We start from the raw sequence: 14503 nt of genomic DNA, 5'->3' as shown, positions 1-14503 counted from the left end.
GCATTGCTATATATATTTTTACTTCATGTATTTGACTCTCTTTTTAGGAGAATTGATCTTTTTATCATTATGTAATGTCTTTTCCTAGCAATAAATCTACTATGTCTGATATAGCCATTCCAGCTTTCTTTTTATTACAATTTGTATAGTGTATTCTTTTCTGTCTTTTTACTTTTAATGTATTGATTATCAGTGTCTTTACTTTTCAGGTGGCTTTCTTGTCAAAAGTATACTTGGGTCTTTCAGTGTGGCAGTTTGTCTTTTAATTGGTGTGTTTATTCCATTTACATTTAATGTAATTGATATTATTGGATTAAAATAATATCAATTGATATTATTTACTATCTTGATAGACATTTTTTTGTTTGTCCCATGTGCTCTTTATTCTTTTTGTCCTCTTTTCCTGCCTACTTTTTTTTTTTTAATATTTATTTATTTATTTTTGGCCAAATCGGGTCTTAGTTGTGGCACACGGGATCTTTCATTGCAGCATGCAGGCTTCTCTCTAGTTGTGGTGCAAGGATTTAGTTGCCCCACAGCATGTGGGATCTTAGTTCCCCGTCCAGGGATCAAACCCATGTCCCCTGCATTGAAAGGCGGATTCTCAACTACTGGACCACCAAGGAAGTCCCTCCTGCCTACTTTTGTTTGTTTGTTTGTTTGTTTTTAATTTATTTATTATTTATTTATTTATTTTCTTTATTTTTGTCTGCATTGGGTCTTAGTTGCGGCACACAGGATCTTTGTCAAGGCATACAGGATCTTTCGTTGCAGCATGCGGGCTTCTCTCTAGTCATGGCATGCAGGTTTTCTCTTCTCTAGTTGTGGCGCGCAGGCTCCAGGGCAGGTGGGCTCTGTAGTTGTGGCATGCAGGTTCCAGAGCGTGTGGGCTCTGTAGTTTGTGGCACGCAGGCTCTAGTTGAGGCGCATGAGCTCAGTAGTTGTAGCACGTGGATTTAGTTGCCCCACAGCATGTGGGATATTAGTTCCTTGACCGGGGATCGAACCTGTGTCCCCTGCATTGTAAGGTGGATTCTTTACCACTGGACCATCAGGGAAGTTTCCCCTCCTGCCTACTTTTGAATTGAATAATTTTTTACTCCATTTTATCTCCAGTATTGGATTATTATTTATACCTTTCTAAAAATATATTTTGATAAGTGTCTGTCTTAGTTCAGTCTGCTATAACAAATTACCATAAACTGTATGGCTTATAAACAACAGAAATTTATTTCTCACAGTTTTGGAGACTGGAAGTCTAAGATCAGGTTGCTAGCATGGTTGAGTTCCAGAGGACCTTCTTCTAAGTTGCAGACTGCTTCTCATTGTATCCTCACATGATGGAGAGCAGAGAAGAAAAAGAAGCTCTCACATGACTCTTACGAAGGCACTAATCCCAAACATGAGGACCTACCTTCATAACTTTATCTAATGCTAATTAACTTCCAAAGGCCACACACCTCTTTCCTAATACCATCACAGTGGGGGGTAATTTCAATATATGACTTTGGGGGTTGGAGTGGGGACACAAGCATTCAGTCTATAACAGTGCCCTAGGATTTACAATATACATCTTTAATTTATCCCTTCTACTTTCAAATAAACTCCAGGCCTGGAGGGTTTCACGGGCAAATTCTACAAAACATGTCAGGAAGAAATAATATCAATTATTGTTTTTCTGTGGCTGCTGTCAAGATCGTTGTCTTTAGATCTTAGCAGTTTGATTATGATGTATCTGGACATGGATTTCTTGGGTTTATCCTGTTTAGGGTTTGCTTAACATCTTAATTTGAGGCTTATTTCTTTTGCCAAATTTAGGAAGTTTTCAACCATTATTTCTTCAAATATTTTTTTCTGCACCACACTCATTATCCTTTTCTTCTGGGACACAAATATTAAAACTTTTAGTCTTATCTCACAGCTTCCTGAAGCTCTGTTCATTTTGTTTTCAATCCTTTTTACTCTGTAGTTCAGATTGGACACTTCTATTGATTTATATTTAAATTCACTGGCTCTCTCAATGGTTATTTCCATTTTGCTATTGGATCCATCCAGTGAGGGCTGTTTTGTTGCTGTTGTTGTTATTGTTTTTGTTGTTTTTGTATTTATCAGTTCTAAAATTTCCATTTGGTTCTTAACAAAACTCAGAATTGTGCATTAGTAAGGGCAAATTCTACTATACATAAATTATACCTCAATAAACTGTATTTCTAAGAAATTGAATCTGTGATGTATACTAGGGAGCAGAAGGCATGATGTGTGGTGCTGTTGTTCTAATAAGACACTGAGAGATCCAGTAAAATGAAACTAGTTGAAGTTAATAATTTAGGCTTAAAAGTTAGTAAATTATTTAAATTTAAAATAATTGGTGGCTAAAAGTTTCTTTGGCATCTATAAACAGAAATTCTAAAACCAACCAAAAATCTTGATTTATCAATACTACTGCCTACATGTATTTTGTTATATTAGAACAATAGTTATCTAGTATTGAGGAATTTCTGAAACCTGGGGGGTCCTTTTTCAGTCTCAAGAAAGTTAATGTGACACCAACAAAGGCAATCTCTCAATCCCATTTTCTCTTTTAAGAAAAAGTACAGATGTTTATCTGTATAACAGTTTTAACAAAGAATTTGGCTAGAACCTCTCAGGGGCAGTCAAGTGATGTTTAATTGCCAATAGTACAGAAATTGAGAGACTATTTAATCTCTTCAGGCACCAAAGCCAAAGAGTTTGTTTCCTGATTCTAGAGATAAATTGTTATTGTAACATAACCTATTTATGAAACAGTAGGATCTCATACTTCTTAGGACTTTTTTTTTTTTTTTTTTTTTGCAAAATAGAATTTAATTGAATTTTCTGGTTGATTTTTCAGAGTTCTGATGACATCCTCTATAAAACTAAGGGTTTCAAATCAGAGATCTATTTCTAAGGTCCCTTATAGCTTTTCTTTTTTTTAAGATTTGATTTTATTTTTTATTTTTAGCAGCGTTGGGTCTTCGTTGCTGTGCGCAGGCTTTCTCTAGTTGCAGTGAGCAGGAGCTACTCTTCATTGTGGTGCGCGGGCTTCTCCTTGCAGTGGCTTCTCTTGTTGCAGAGCACAGGCTCTAGGTGCATGGGCTCAATAGTTGTGGCTCACGGGCTCTAAAGTGCAGGCTCAGTGGTTTGAGGCACGGGCTTAGCTGCTCCATGGCATGTGGGACCTTCCCAGACCAGGGATCGAATCTGTGTCCCTGCATTGGCAGGTGGATTCTTATCCACTGTGCCACCATGGAAGTCCCCCTATAGCTTTAAAACTAGTTTTCTTTGTCTTTTTTCATCCTTTGTAGCCATTTGAGTGAAATGTAGGAATATAATTTATTGAATTGGAAAAATGTGCAGCTATCAAGCTCTTTCAAGTATCTTGAATAAAAATTCAAATGTTCTAGGCTTGCCTGGAACTGTTAAGACTATAAGATCACCTCATTGATAGCTAATTAGTACACACCCTGAAAAACAGAATGTAGAAGTGAGTTTTCTAAAGAATGAACTATAACATAAAGTAGGACTCAGGAATATAATTCTTTCTCTTAATGCTTTTTTTTTTTCCTGTATGCGGGCCTCTCACTGTTGTGGCCTCTCCTGTTGCAGAGCACAGGCTCCAGACGCGCAGGCTCAGCAGCCATGGTTCACGGGCCCAGCCGCTCTGCGGCATGTGGGATCTTCCCGGATCAGGGCACGAACCCGTGTCCCCTGCATCAGCAGGCGGACTCTCAACCACTGCCCCACCAGGGAAGCCCTCTTAATGCTTTTGAGACCACTAATTTGAGGACTCATGGTTTCTCACCATTGTACTTTTTACAGCTTTTAATAGAGTATTTGAGGGTTTTTTAAATTTATTTTATTGAAGTATAGTTGATTTACAATATTGTGTTAATCACAGCAGTGTTTCAGTTATACATATACATACATTCTTTTTCTTTCCATTATGGTTTATCACAGAATATTGAATATAGTTCCTTGTAGGAACAGTAGGACCTACAGCAGTAGGACCTTGTTGTCTATCCATTCAATACCATAGTAGTTTGCATCTGCTAATCCCAAACTCCCCATCTATCTCTCCCCCCTCCCCCTTGGCAACCACAAGTCTGTTTTCTATGTCTGTGAGCCTGTTTCATACATAAGTTCATTTGTGTCATATTTTAGATTCCACATATAAGTGATTTCATGTGGTATTTGTCTTTCTCTTTCTGACTTCCTTCACTTGGTATGATAATCACTAGGTCCATCCATGATGCTGCAAATGGCATTACTTCATTCTTTTTTATGGCTGAGTAGTATTCCATTGTATATATGTAGAGTGCTTGAGTTTTAAATGCCCATGTGATTTTTCAGACCCACAAAGGAGTTATCTAATAATGGAACTGGTTGAGTTCTTCTGATACTGCTTTTTGATGAGAAAAAATTCCACTGGTAAAATTTCTTTTTTTTCTTTGCTTACAGACTTCGCATATCATTTAAATGGATGGTTCGAGCTTTCTCTGGATACTTAGCTACAGATCAACTCTTGCTTTTGTGGGATAGAATCCTAGGGTACAACTCTCTGGAAATTCTTGCTGGTAAGAGTAAGTGCTTGTTTGTAAAACACATGCTCTTTTTATAGTAAAGCCCCTTTGCTTTCTGATATTCACCATCTGTAATTGGAATTTGAGTCTACAGTTGTCTTTCATTTCTAATTCATGAACATTTAGTAGATTTATCTGCCTTAGAAGACAAGCACTGAGATTCTGCAATCTAAATAGGTCTGCATAACTGCCCATCACGTCTATTCCTAGTCCTTTTTCGTCACTTCTAGGAATGTCCAGCTCCCCTCCCCTGCTTTTAATCCAGCCAGGGCTTACGGTCTCTGTGAGGTTTGCACAGCAGAGTGTAGGTATACTTCTGTTTTTTTCCTGACTCCTGTGACTACCTTAGTGTTCTGTTCTGTGCCCTTTCTCAACTACTACCTAAAATCCAAACTGAGACTGAGTCTCCCTGCATAGTTGAAATCTCAGCTCTTCTGGACTAGTTTATACTGAACTCAAAACCTTTTCCTTGTTGCTAACAGTCTCTAACTCCTGCCCTGGTAACTGAGTTTCCCCTTTTACATATTCTCTTAAGCCAAAAAGAAATTCATCTTTTTTTCAGAAAGCCACAAATCTATCTCTTATTTAATAATTAAGTTCTTACAACAGATATACACAGAGGGCAACTGTGTGGTAACACATAGGGCACAGATTTCTTATATTATTTTGCTTCTCTGTGTGTAAAATCGACTCAATTATTTTTATCATTGAAATTATCAGGGAATTCAAATAAGTATTACAGGGTTTTCACATGGAGAGCAGAGAATGCTGGTTCCAGCCTTCTCCAGTTTTGTGACATTGAACAAATTATTTAATCTTTACCCAGTGATAGCATTGTAAAGACACCTCTCTGGGCCATTTGGAAATAATGCTTAATTGATGACCCTTTTCTTGCAGAAGATTCTCTAGGTACCATATTAACATATTTTTGAATGCTGAAAGTTCGAGTAATTAGATGGCATTTTGAAAAGGAAAATTGAGATAATAATAAAGTACCATGAAGATAAATGTTGCCCCTGGTATAATGAGAGATATCATTTACTGGGGTTTTTAACAACTCCCAGTATCCTTCTATCTCAGTGGTTTTTAAAGCCCGTACAAATATGAGTTAGGAAAAACTGGTCTGCCATCACCTCTTTTGGCTGAATGTCAGTGATGCATACAATCTAGAGACAAAAGGGGATCCTAGAGGTCATCAGGTATAACTTCTTTTAAATATTTCTAACAGGCAGTCCTTATCCTGTGCCTGAACATTCAGTGTTGGATAATCCCTGTCTTACCAAGTAGCCCATTTCATTTCTGGATAATATAACTTTTTTTTTTTTTTTTGGCCACGTTACATGGTGTGTGGGATCTTAGTTCCCCCACCACGGATCAAACCCCTGCAGAGGAAGCACGGGGTCTTAACCACTAGACCGCCAGGGAAGTCCCTGGATAATATAACTTGTTAGAATGTACTACTGTTAAACCAGGATCATCATCATGTTTTTTTCTACTCTCTCACCCCCTCCTTTCCTCAAAGTCTTCTATTTTCCAGGCTAAGTAGTATTGTTTTTTGCTACCATTTCTCAGGTAACAGGATTTTAGATTTTCTACCAAATAACTCTTCTGGGTAGGGCATAAATTTTGAAGAGTATTGTATGTAGCTTTTTGTATCATTTCAGAAAACATTAGAGCATGTTAAAGAAATGGGCTCAGTATTAGAAAGTACTTTCTAATAATTAGGACTTTCCAAAAGTAGAATGGGCTTTTTAACTGTCATCTGAAGGGTTAAGAGGTTTTCTATCATGAAAGAAATGTTGAATTGGAAGACCTTCAAAGCGTCTTCCAATTTAAAGTCTCCCATTCTGTGACTTATCACCCCTCAGCAAACTGAAGTGAAAGAGAAATGAATGTTGAATGCTGCATTTGCTCTAAGCCACATACTTTGCTGTAAGCTTAATACAGTAATTAAAAAGTTATTGATGTATAGGTAGAAATGCAGTTCACACTATTGCATCCATTCACTTTCTCTGAGTGTTTTTAAAAAATCAACAGAGGGGCTTCCCTGGTGGCGCAGTGGTTAAGAATCCACCTGCCAGTGCAGGGGACACAGGTTTGATACCTGGTCCAGGATGATCCCACATGCCGCAGAGCAACTAAGCCCAAGCGCCACAACTACTGAGCCCCTGTGCCTAGAGCCCACATGCTCTGCAACAAGAGAAGCCACTGCAATGAGAAGCCTGCACATCGAAACAACAACCCAACATAGCCAAAAGTAAAAATAAACAAATAAATAAATTTATTTAAAAAAAAGAAATCAACAGAGAAGAATTGTAGAACATCTAGAAATGGAATTAGACTAATGGGAATTCCTACCATGGAATTCAGATAAAGAGCCATAGGGTAGGTAATTGCATGTAGATGTGTATATAAATTAGTTTTGATTATTTTATACATTTTCGGGGCTGAATATTTTGTGACCACCTTTTTTGCTCAAGTGAGCTTATGTAGTCTTTCGAAATATTTTAGTAAATATTACTGGTTTCAATTGTGAATAATTAGGGCCTTTTGAAGAACAGTTTAAAGCATAGGTGTCTTAATGTTCATGATAGAGTTGCTTAAAATTAAAGTAATGAGAAAAGTTTAAAAGACCAAAAGTAAATATTTGATTTTCTATATTTCATATGAAGCATGACTTCAGTTGAAAATATCCCAGGACTCCCCTGGTGGGGCAGTGGTTAAGAATCCACCTGCCAATGCAGGGAACACAGGTTCGAGCCCTGGTCTGGGAAGATCCCATGTGCTGTGGAGCAACTAAGCCCGTGGGCCACAACTACTGAGCCTGCATTCTAGAGGCCGCGAGCCACAACTACTGAAGCCAGCGTGCCTAGAGCCCACGCTCCACAACAAGAGAAGCCACCACAATGAGAAGCCTGCGCACTGCAACAAAGAGTAGCCCCCGCTCGCTGCAACTAGAGAAAGCCCACACTCAGCAATGAAGACCCAACACAGCCAAAAAAAAAAAAAATTTTTTTTAATTAAAAAAGAAAATATCCCAAAGTATAGACCTGTTTTCCTTGGCAAATAAACCAGCTGTGAGGAAGTACTGGGCAAAGCAATCATGAAGCAGACGGAAAGGAACTTCTGTGATGTGACACCAAGATAAATAAAGGTTGTGAGCACATAAGCATTTTGGATGCTGAAGTCAATTAGTAACTACTCTTTTATTCCCCCTCTTATCTGCCTTTGGAAAAACTATATATTTCCCACCATGTAAAACTCTTTCCTGCTACAGCGGAAAATTTGACCATCCTGTCAAGCTTTCACCAACTCCGTTAAATTATACTCAAAAAAGGAAATAGTGACCACAACCCTTAGCTCCTAAAATGTCTCCATTTTCAAATATGATTCCAGATATTAGAAAACTATAAAGAAGTTGTTGGTCCACAGAAATGGTTTTCTTTGATATTCTTGTAAAAATGGAAGCTGAGGGACTTTAGGTACTTAAGTTTTCTCCATTTCAATTAAAGGGTAAATTCTTTGCCCCAGGTCTCTTATATCCCTTGTTACATATTAAATAATCCCAGCTGATGACTTTTTAAATTTTGTTTTACCACTACCATGTATTTTTCTCCCAGAATTTTCCTAACTAGTTCTAATGCTTTTTTTGACAAACTGTCCAAAATCTGTTGTCCCCTCGAAAAATGCCTGTGCTTCCCAGTCACTCGGCCTCTATCTGGGGAAATTAAGAGACCTGTATCCTGACTTCTACTCCATAGGCATGACCCCTATCAGGTGGTCCAGAGCCCAGGACCACCATGCATCATCCTTCAGGCCATCTCTGGAAAACCATTCTTTTTTTTTTTTTTAAATTGAAGTATAGTTATTTACAATGTTGGGTTAATTTCTTCTGTACAGCAAAGTGACTCAGTTATACATGTATATACAGTCTTTTTTATATTCTTTTCCATTATGGTTTCTGCCAGGGGAAAACTATTCTGAGAGACAAAAGAGAAGGTGATTCTTAGGAAAGCACACAGATTTCTATATCAGGGATGAATCATTACTGCTTACCTTCAATCTCAAAAATGTCATCACATAGTGGTTAAATGCTTGAGCTCTAGGGCCAGAGTTGAGTAGTCACTCTACTATTTTCTACCTGTGTGACTCTGAATATGTCATCCAAACTCACAGTGCCTCAGTTTCTACATTAGTAAAATGGGGCTAACAATAGTACTTAACTCATTTTTGGTATTAGAATTAACTGCTATTATCATTATTATTACTTCCATAGTAAAAATATATTTTTTAAAAAAATTTGCATTATCTATGCAATATACTTAGGAACGAGTCTTCCAAATAATTTTAAAGATTCCTTACCATTCATTTTCTAAACTTTAAGGACTTGTTGGGTAGGGAATGTACTACCACTACTGGTGATGAAAAAAATGGGGAGAAGTCAAGAGTCACCTCCAGGCAGTACCGTTTCCTTATCAGAGTTGCCTGAACCTATTACATGGTCCTTCCATTGTTCATGATGACTCATTCACTTTCACAAAGTTTTATGGTAGATTATGTAATAAGACATAACTCATGTCAGCATTACTCTCTGTTCATATGCAGATGATTAATGGGAACAAAAATCCAAATGTTTTCTAGTCAGTATATATTATTGACCTTCAGGATGTTCTATAATGGTTTGGTTTATTTTCTTTTCAAAGTTTCAACTTCTTTTTCTGTGGCCAATATTAATGTAAATGTCAGGATCAATCCCACAGTAGCCCGCCCCACAGACGTATCCATTTATGACACTCTAAGAAAGTCAATGCTGAGCGTAAAAATATAAATATAACAAAATAGTATAAAAATATTTTTAAGGAAAGAATTTATTGCCACATTTTTATCAGGATACCTCCTTGATACATATGAAACATCATCTGATATATTTAAAAATTCAGTCTGCATATAACTTCTCAGAAGCCTCTCCATTGCATCAGTAAGAAACACCTGCATCAAAATAAATCTTTATTTATAAGATAGTCATTAGATCTTCATGCCATTTAAAAATTGTTACAATTGAAGTTATAGGTATGAAACAATTTATAAAATGGCTTTTTTAAAACCACTAAAATTTCCCTTTTTCCCAAAACTGCACCATCAAGCCACTGTTCTCCAGAGGAGACAATTTCCATTCATCACAAGGCCTTAACTCAGAATGCAGGATACAGTTGTGAAGCACTAATTCTGAGCCCTCATCGTGGGTTGTGGGCATAGCAGTAAATTGCCTGGCTGATGAGTAGACCAGACCAGCAGTTGAAATAGTGTGCATTCTTTTCCAGTCCTGGCAGCTGCTGTGTTTGCTTTCCGAGCAGTGAACCTGATGGAGGTGACATCACTGGCTGCAGCTGAAGTAAGGATAAGTTTCACTCAGATGGGATGGAAATAGTTCCTGAGAGATTGCCAGGCTCGGGCACTTTGGTATCAGATGCATAGGACACACATTACTCGCAGACTAATTTTTTAACTTGGGTAAAACCCATAAGTTTTGAGCTAAGTAATATTAAGTATTCAGAATTCCTTAATTACTTGAAAACAATGTTCTTGTGAAGAAGTCATAAACAAGATTATTATGGGAAACCACTATAACCATTACAGGAAACAAGATACCTAGTAGTTTTAATAGAAACTATTGGGGCTTATGTTGCATTTTCTTATAATTGTTCATATGCTCATAGAACAAAGACAAACTAGTTGAATTAAACAGCATGTGTTTGGATGATATAGTAAAGAAACATGGGCTTTTTGTTTATTTTTAGTTGTGAGTTAATTATTTAAAGCTCGTTTCTTTTCAGTAGTATATCTTACACCTGAAGCATGGTTCAATTAAATAGTGGCTTACAATATTACTCTATTTGTTATCTCTCATAGAAATGTACATTTTATCCTTAAAATAGCTGCCTACATTCTTTGTTTAAAGGGAAGAGGATGTTTATGCATCTTGCAACTGAGTAAACATTAGTTCCATCTTAAAGTGATTTCCTAAAGTCAGTTACTCCTTAGTATAACGGGACTAGGAGTCATAATGTACGTTTATTTATAGAAGCAAGTTGAAATGTTAGACCTCTTATAAACTCATGCTACCTTGTATATTTGAAGAAGGCTCAAGACTAAAGTCCAGATTATTTTCTACTGCACATTTGAGTATTTTGCACATGTTCTAACATTAAGATGTTCAGAAAAGAGAAAGAAGGTTGTAGCTTCAGTACAGAGATTTGGGACCAATCTGAAGAACTCAGGTGTGTTGATATCAGAATTACATTGTAAAGGTGTTTCTGTGTTTATTTCATAGGCTTCACTTTGCTGATCAGAATGCCGATATTAATCATTCCTTTTGTTTTTTGTTTCAGGCAGTTCTTGCTGACCTTTCTACTTTAAAAGTTATGCCTCTTCTTCAAATTTTTCTGTTTGCTACTGTCACCTGATCTTCTTCAAGGTCACTGACAACACATCTAGTTTTTCATTAGAAAGTAATCATGAACTATGCAAACTCTGCATAAAACCAAAATTAAACTTTGCATATAAGCCAATAAAGATCATGTTCCTCCTCAGTTAAACCTAAGTAGTTTTTCACTTTTTGAAACAATAACTCTGCACACCACGTATTGCACTGCATGCTGCTGATTTTCAAGAGAGAAGCAGTAGATATAAATTCTGCTAAATTGAGCATACATAGCATAGATCACCCTGGCTTGTAAAAGGCATGTAACAATATATGCAATAAGAACTAAAGCTACTGTAATAAACTTGAATAGGTAATGTAGCCTCTGGGACAGTTCTCTTATGTCAGTTTGTAAATTTATCTCTAGATAATGAATCATTTTGTCTTATAAATTGCATTTCACTCAAAGCCAGGGGTGGGGTAGGATGTGGGAAGACTTGAAAAAGATAATGCTTTTAAGTAGGAATTCAAATGTACTTTGGTGTTTTTAACAACTTTTCTCTCATCAGAGATCTAGATCCCTCTCCATTTTATTTCTCTCTCTATTGGGGAAGGTCAAATACAGTTGTCTCCACCTGACAGTTTTATTCATCACTTTCTGAAAAAAGAAAATAGAATGATCCCTTTAAATGTCTCAACCTTCCATCTCTTAGTTAGAAGACTTGACACTGCTGAGATCTGTTGCCAGATTCCATTACTTTGGAAGTTTACAAAGAGGACACCCAAGGACTCAATGAAGGGAATGAAAAATCAAAACCATATGCACTTTTTTTTTTTGCGGTACTCGGGCCTCTCACTGTTGTGGCCTCTCCCGTTGCGGAGCACAGGCTCCGGACGCGCAGGCTCAGCGGCCATGGCTCACGGGCCCAGCCGCTCCGTGGCATGTGGGATCTTCCGGGACCGGGGCACGAACCCGTGTCCCCTGCATCGCCAGGCGGACTCTCAACCACTGCGCCACCAGGGAAACCCCATATGCACTTTTACTGAAGTTTGGTTTAATGAGATTTACTTCTAGGGCAGAGCAGCTTAGCGAGACCAGAAGTAGGTATTATACATTCATTCTAGAACTGAAGACATTATGCAAGGCATCAGTCTTATTTTGGTCCTTATTGTAAGTAGAGGGTCTTATTTTATATTACTTCTTAGAGACCTAACATGTCTATAATGCAGAATGATAGAATATGGGGGGAAAAAGTCCAAAAATCATTGTCTTTCAATTTTATACTCAAATTCAAGATGCTGATCACTTCAATAAAATTCTGAATCAATGGATTGATAGTCTTACTGAATGCTTAGAATCGTATTAAGTTTTATCAAAATCTAGTTCTGGAGTCTTTTATTTAGAGAGTATATTTTTAGGAAATGTATGAGGTTTAGCACAGGACTGCAAGTGTGGTGGAATTTTATATAACTACTAGTTATTAATTTGGAAATCTACGTAAATGCTTTTATTCATCAGGTACTTGTTGACTTATTGAGGACTAAATAATCATTTATTCAGTGATTGATTCTTAATAAACTCCATGTTATTGCTTTTGAAGACGATACAATTACAATCGTACGCTTTGCCATTCTGTGTATACAAATGCACATTCATCACAGGGATGAGCATATACCCATGATTGTTAGGAAGAGAGAGTTTTAAATGATTAAGGTCAAATGTGTACAGATACACCCACCTTTGGCTTTTTTCTTTAGGAGAATATTCATAAGCTTTTTTAAAAGTAGCAATGTAGTAATCTAGTGGGAGAAACATTAAACTGGAGGAGTTCTTGTCCTAGCTTGAAGTCCCCAGATAATCTATTCTCTCTTATCTGTAATTTGGGTGGGGTATGCGGGGGAGACGACAGGCAGCATGAAAGTTTTGTATTTGCTCTGTTTACCTTACAGGATTGAGTAAGACCAAATGAGAAAATACATTTGAAAGTGATTTTTTTTTTTTTAACTACAAAGCACCAAGCAAATATAAGAGGTTGTCAGTAATTAATTTTGTTTTGTTTTATTTATTTATTTTATGGCTGTGTTTGGTCTTCGTGGCTGAGCGCAGGCTTTCTCTAGTTGCGGTGAGCCGGGGCTGGTCTTCGTTGCGGTGCACGGGCTTCTCATTGCGGTGGCTTCTCCTGTTGCGTAGCACGGGCTCTAGGTACTCAGGCTTCAGTAGTTGTGGCTCGCGGGCTCTAGAGTGCAGGCTCAGTAGTTGTGGTGCCCAGGTTTAGTTGCTCTGCAGCACGTGGGATCTTCCTGGACCAGGGCTCGAACCCATGTCCCCTGCAATGGCAGGTGGATTCGTAACCACTGTGCCACCAGGGAGGTCCCAGTAATTAATTTTAAATATGACATTTTAAGATCAAGTGGTAGAAGATAATATGTGAAGAATGCCCAACTTCATTAGCATTTGTATGACTTTGATCATTTGAGGCTTCTTCTATATCTATAAGAAAATGAATGGACCATGGCATAGCAGATCCTTTCATTTGGAACAGGTGGCTCTAGCCAGTCATTCTGAATCTGAACCCCAAAGCCAAACCTAGGAGGCTGCCACACATTTCGCTGCTGTCACAAGCCCCTCTCAGCCATGTGCTGCTCTTGGCTGCTTGTTAAATTACTGCACTGAGGGCAGTCAGGCTGCCTTGCCCACTCCATCTCTAGCTACACTCACACTACTTCTCTTGACCTCCTCCCTCCAGTATTCTCCCACGCCATCTCCTACCAACCCCTGGCAGCCCCTCACATAGGCTCTGCCATTGATCACAGTGATCTGAATGACCAGTGATAATTACATCATTATTCTGCCTGTGGCATTCTTACTGGTGGTGAAATAGCCTAATAGACGAATGGCATTTGGCTCTTCTGGATTTCAGTTCACTCACTATGTATGTATGTAATATGTATGATCTTATATCGTGGAAGAGTTTATTGAACAATCTTTTAGATCAGAGTGTTTTGGTAATGCAGCCTTCTGGCTAATTGAAATTTTCAGTGTATCTTAAATGCATAGCATCCACTTACACTCTGCATGTACTCTCTCTGCCTATTTCATAGAGAAAATAGAGACCATTAGACTTGAACTCCCTCAGGCTTCCACTTCACAACTTAGCTTTATTCCCCTATACTTATCTTCTTCCTTGTCTCAGGAAGTATCTAATCTGTTCTTGCAGCTCTCTAAATACAGGTTCGATTGTGTCACTTACATGCTTAAAAATTAAACGATACCACATTGCTTAAAGGATAAAGTCCAGGCTCTGTAGCAGAGTGGGGGAAATTCACCGCAGCTTGATCTTTCCATTCCTGTTCTCTCACACTGATCTGTTATCCTGTGCTTCATCCTCACCAAATTACGTGCTCATCCTCAACCAGCTATGGCCTTGTACTTTATCTCTGCCAGAAGGACCTCCATTTTTCAAGGCCCCACTAAAAAACT

The 14503-nt window shown here is 37.9% G+C and overlaps 1 protein-coding gene across 1 annotated transcript in view; it reads left to right on the top strand.

Moving 5' to 3' along the window:
* Positions 1-11162, top strand: part of TBC1D19 (TBC1 domain family member 19) — a 155033-nt gene extending 143871 nt beyond the window's left edge. Inside the window, exons 19-21 of the mRNA XM_082653432.1 lie at positions 4480-4595; positions 9923-9993; positions 10991-11162. Coding sequence (XP_082509558.1) covers positions 4480-4595; positions 9923-9993; positions 10991-11065 — 262 coding nt within the window. The 3' untranslated portion in view covers positions 11066-11162. The remainder of the gene's footprint in view (positions 1-4479; positions 4596-9922; positions 9994-10990) is intronic.
* The last annotated feature ends 3341 nt before the right edge of the window (positions 11163-14503 follow it).

Source organism: Grampus griseus, assembly GCF_964374135.1.
Source record: "Grampus griseus genome assembly, chromosome: 4".
NCBI classification, from domain to species: Eukaryota; Metazoa; Chordata; class Mammalia; order Artiodactyla; family Delphinidae; genus Grampus; species Grampus griseus.
This window is presented reverse-complemented; position numbering and strand designations above follow the sequence as displayed.